The sequence below is a fragment of the Poecilia formosa genome, unplaced genomic scaffold (assembly GCF_000485575.1).
Source record: "Poecilia formosa unplaced genomic scaffold, Poecilia_formosa-5.1.2 Scaffold2, whole genome shotgun sequence".
Taxonomy (NCBI): Eukaryota; Metazoa; Chordata; class Actinopteri; order Cyprinodontiformes; family Poeciliidae; genus Poecilia; species Poecilia formosa.
This window is the reverse complement of record NW_006799941.1, coordinates 6,265,983-6,270,512: the sequence shown is the minus strand read 5'-3', so window position 1 is coordinate 6,270,512 and position 4,530 is coordinate 6,265,983. Positions and strand designations below refer to the sequence as shown.

General features: G+C 38.5%; 1 protein-coding gene across 1 annotated transcript in view; it reads left to right on the top strand.

Annotated features, from left to right (window-relative positions):
• Window positions 1-3,731, top strand: part of LOC103138462 (hyaluronidase-1-like) — a 5,320-nt gene extending 1,589 nt beyond the window's left edge. Inside the window, exons 3-4 of the mRNA XM_016671661.1 lie at window positions 3,034-3,120; window positions 3,208-3,731. Coding sequence (XP_016527147.1) covers window positions 3,034-3,120; window positions 3,208-3,627 — 507 coding nt within the window. The 3' untranslated portion in view covers window positions 3,628-3,731. The remainder of the gene's footprint in view (window positions 1-3,033; window positions 3,121-3,207) is intronic.
• Window positions 3,732-4,530: the final 799 nt, after the last annotated feature.

The following is a 4,530-nucleotide window of genomic DNA, read 5'->3' as shown; positions in this document are numbered from 1 at the left end:
GATCCAGGAACTAAAGACAACATGGACATAACAGGAGGAACCAGCAAGGAATAAGAGAGATGTGACTGAATACTGGGAGTGCTGGGACAATAGACTGGGCTAATTGGCTAACAGGTATCAGGGTAGGGTTGTAGTTTTCAAAGTTATTTTGGCTCGACTGAACAAATTTATACAGGACTTGGCTTCATCCACAATCATCCATGGTGGAATGGACCCATCCATCTGACTTCATCTGTTAAAGAAAAGGTTGTCCCATCACAAACAAACAAAAAACATGTATAGGCGCACACAGGAACAGCGTGACCCCACCAGACAGTGTACAGAGTAATAAACTTGTGGGGTCTAAATGGCCCAGTGACCTCATCTCTTAAGACTGCGGAGGGTTAAACAGTCAGACCAGGAGCAGGAAAATGTAATCTGCAAATGTCAACTGGAATCTCCCTGTTGCAGTGCTGCAAAGGAAGGAAATGCTATTGTTTTGTTTTACCATCTAAAAATGAAACCTAAAAAAGGTTTTAATGTTTGCAAATATACAATTAGTATGTTATGTTTTTCATTTCTATTGTAAACTTTACACCAGAAAATATTGTTATGCATATCGTTACGGCCACATAAATAAATATCGCACATTCCTATTAGGAATAGTAAAATATTTTATAGGTAATAAATTAATTATTAGTTAATGAAGTTTTCTAGACAGACGTTGGAAGTTAGTGTTCTAATTATAATTACAATTTAATAACAATTCATGATTTAAACTAGAAGAAAGATTGTTTATTTTTGAAACAGGAAATGGAACTGGGATGTTTTGTTTTGAGCATTAATTTCTTAAAAAGATTTGCATCAGTTTTTTTTTTTTTTGTTTCTGTTTTGTTCTGCTGTCCCTCGGGTCGATTCAATGCAGTATCTGATTCAACTTTGCTTGAATCACTTGTACGCCTTCACTTGTACACTGAAGGCGTACAAGTGATTGGGGGCGTTCCACAAAGTGTCAATCTCTCTCAGCACTTTGAAAGAATGTCAAAGGATCTAGATACATACATACCAGACCGCCAGGCTAAAGGTCTGTCTGTCATTGACTGGGAGGAATGGCGCCCCTTGTGGGTTTGAAACTGGTCTGGCAAAGATATCTATAGAAGGAGATCACGTGAGCTGTTGGCCAAAAAGAACTCTACATTGACTCAAGGGCAAGTGGCGACTGCTGCAAAAGAAGAATTTGAATTTGCGGCTCGTCAATTCATGCAGGAGACCCTAAGACAGGGTAAAAATTTGAGACCGAATCAGCTGTGGGGCTTCTACCTGTTTCCTGATTGTTACAACCATGACTACAAAGGAAAAATGGAAAACTACACAGGACGTTGTCCTGATGTTGAGATTGAGCGCAATGATGAACTGAACTGGCTGTGGAATGAAAGCACCGCCCTTTTTCCCTCCATATATATGGGTTCTGACCTGCGCTCCACTGATCAGGGACGCCTGTTTGTCCTGAACAGGCTGAAGGAGGCAATGCGCCTTGCATCTGTTGGGGATGGATTGGCACGTCCTGTTTTTGTTTATAGCCGACCCACTTACAATAGTGAGATGACCCTTTTAACTGAGGTTGGTTGATTGGAGGAAATAGTGCTGTTGGAAACTGTTATTTTAGTAATCAAGTAATCTTTCAATTATTCTTATGATTAATCAAGCAATCCGATAAAAAATTAGAACAAATTATTGGTAAATACTGTTGGACTAGCAGTAATAATATCGGACATTCACATCGTCCCACATTTTCATATGTGTGGAGCCTTAACATTTACTTTTGTGTAGCCTTGAAAATTAGCCTGTAACAGTAGCACCTCACTTTTTAAGTTAACCGGGATAACAATTATACATTTTTTTTATTATTTTCAATGTAATAATAAAGGAGTAGTCTATATTTTGATATTCAGCCAGTTTTATAGATTAACTCCCACTTTTCCCAGCCATTTAAAACTTTTGTGTCAATTTCTCTGTGTGGCACCTTCATCACACACAGAGAAACTCACGCCAACCATCTATTGTGACCGGGATGGTAGGAAATTGATTTTCCTGTTCGTCCGTAAACCTAATCTATTCATCAGCTAATGCAGCCCGATATGTTCCCTCTACATGTCTCTGCTCCACCCATATAAATACACCTGCCGCGCTCTGCACCAGCCACTAGGCAGCAGCTCCAGGAGGAGAGTTACACTTTTTGTAAAACTATGACCTACCAGATACAGATTTTTGTTGTTTAATGTTGCCCGTAACATTTTATATTTTCAGTTAGCTCATTAAGCTTGGACTTTACTATAAAAAAGCTAAATTTGGTGTGTATTTCTAGAGAATGTGCTTTCTTTCCTAAACTGAGATTTCCAAAAGTTTCTCTGATTGTGTAAATCCAGCATGCTACATGACAAACTGAGGCTGAAATTTCAAAAATATAAAACCTCATTGGTATCTACAGAGTTCAGGTCTGAGTCCATTTACTTCCTTGCTAATTCAACAAAACGCCCCGTGGGGATATAAATTGATGTTATGAGGGAGAATGTGAAAAAATATGAAATGGTAAAGAAGTAACTGTCACCTGGTGAAGTCCAGCAGTCTGTCAATTAAAAATAAAAAACACATAGTTAAGCTCAGATCCCATTGAAGAGTTAAATAGTTAGTTTACACCTGCTGAATGAAGTTTACTGGCCAGGTGTGTGCACTTCAAAGAATTTGGCTTCTGTTCCAATCCGCTCCTGTTGTTCAGACATTTTATATGTAATTATGTTAATTTGGTGGGAACTCAAGGTAACCCTTCACCAGATTAGTTTTTTTTCCAACTCATTGATATAAAACATGATAATTACTCATGTTATTTTCATGTTTTTGGCCTTAAAATAGCTATTATTGATTATACAGCATTAAACATCATATTTTTAATTCTGGGCTGTAGTTACATATAGAACAAAAGCTCTATATGTAATGAGCAAAGTTTCTCTATAATACGTCTTATACAACTAAAGTATTCATATACATCCTTTGCAGAAAGATTTGGTCTCTACCATTGGCGAGAGCGTTGCATTGGGAGCTGCAGGAGTGATCTTCTGGGGGGATTTCTCCTATGCAACTAGTGTAAGAGAATTACTTTCCCTAGTCCTCTCATGTTGTATATGCTGCTGTTATGTATTTTTAAGTTAATATCTATCCTCCGTGCTGCAGAGCGGCTGTTCTGACTTGAATAACTATTTTCGGGGACCAATGGGACGGTACCTCCTCAATGTGACCACAGCAGCAAAGGAGTGCAGCCAGAAATTGTGCAAATTTAACGGTCGCTGTCTTCGCCGAGCACCGGACAGCGCCGTGTTTCTGCACCTCAGCCCCTCCACTCACAAGATCATAAGTCAGAGCGGAAAGCTGAAGGTCACAGGATCCCCAGGCCAAGCAGAGCTGAAGGCCTTCCGTCAGCACTTCAAGTGCCAGTGCTACAACGGGACCAAGGGAGAAAGCTGTGAGATGGGAGGAAAAGGAGGAAAAGGACCAAAAGGACAAAGTGGGCAGAAGAGTAGAGCCACCTCTGTTTTAGGGATATGGCCTCTCTGCTTTGTTCTCCAACTCGGACTTCTCTCTCTGTTTCATTGAGGAAACCAAGAAACCAAACTATTCTCTGACTCTGCCAGCACCGAAAGGGAAAGTTTTGGTTTTCTGGCCTGAAAACAAAAATAAACTGCATTGTGGAAGCATCACTTCAGGAACAGTGGGTGCTCAGTGCTTGGATTCAGAGGTTTAAATGGTAACAGGTTTCCATTTCAGCACACATTGAACTAAAACTACAGTATGTGTTTTCTGGAAAGTATTCTTTTTGTGTTTATTTTATAGTAAATGTAATCGGTCAATTAAATCCTTAAAAACTGGAAATCTGCATATTCTCCTGAGAACTGAAGAAGAAAATTTGCCTTGCAATTTCAGTGTTTATGTGATTTTCTACCTATTTAGGCCAAAATTAACACCTTATCATTTTGTTTCATTCATTTATTTTTTTATTAAAATTTCACAGCATGTCCAGCAGTGACCAAATTCAAAAAAATGGAAAAATGTGCAGATTAGCGATTAATGAATCACATTAACCCAAGAAGAGGTCAAATAAAAAAAAAATACATTTAATAACCAGAAGTTATCCATTTCTGGTTTCAGTCTATTGCTTGTTACTTCAACTGAAAACCAAAAATGGCTGCAAACTGCAGGGGGGTCCCCAAACACTATTGCCCAAGAAATTAAGACTTTATTTATTTTTACTTATTTAATTGTTTATCTTCTCATTTATTTTGAACATTATTGAAGTAGAAAGTGACACACATGAATAAGGACTTTCTTCAGAATATCAGCACACATGGCCTATGTTGGCTTTCTAAGAGTCTTCTAGACTAAAAATAATCAAAAGTGAAGTTACAGGGAAATGATGAGGAATTAGTTCAGCAAACTTCTCAAAGGGTCTTCCAGCAACTGGAACCATTATGATGAACCAAATAATAGCAAAGCCACACA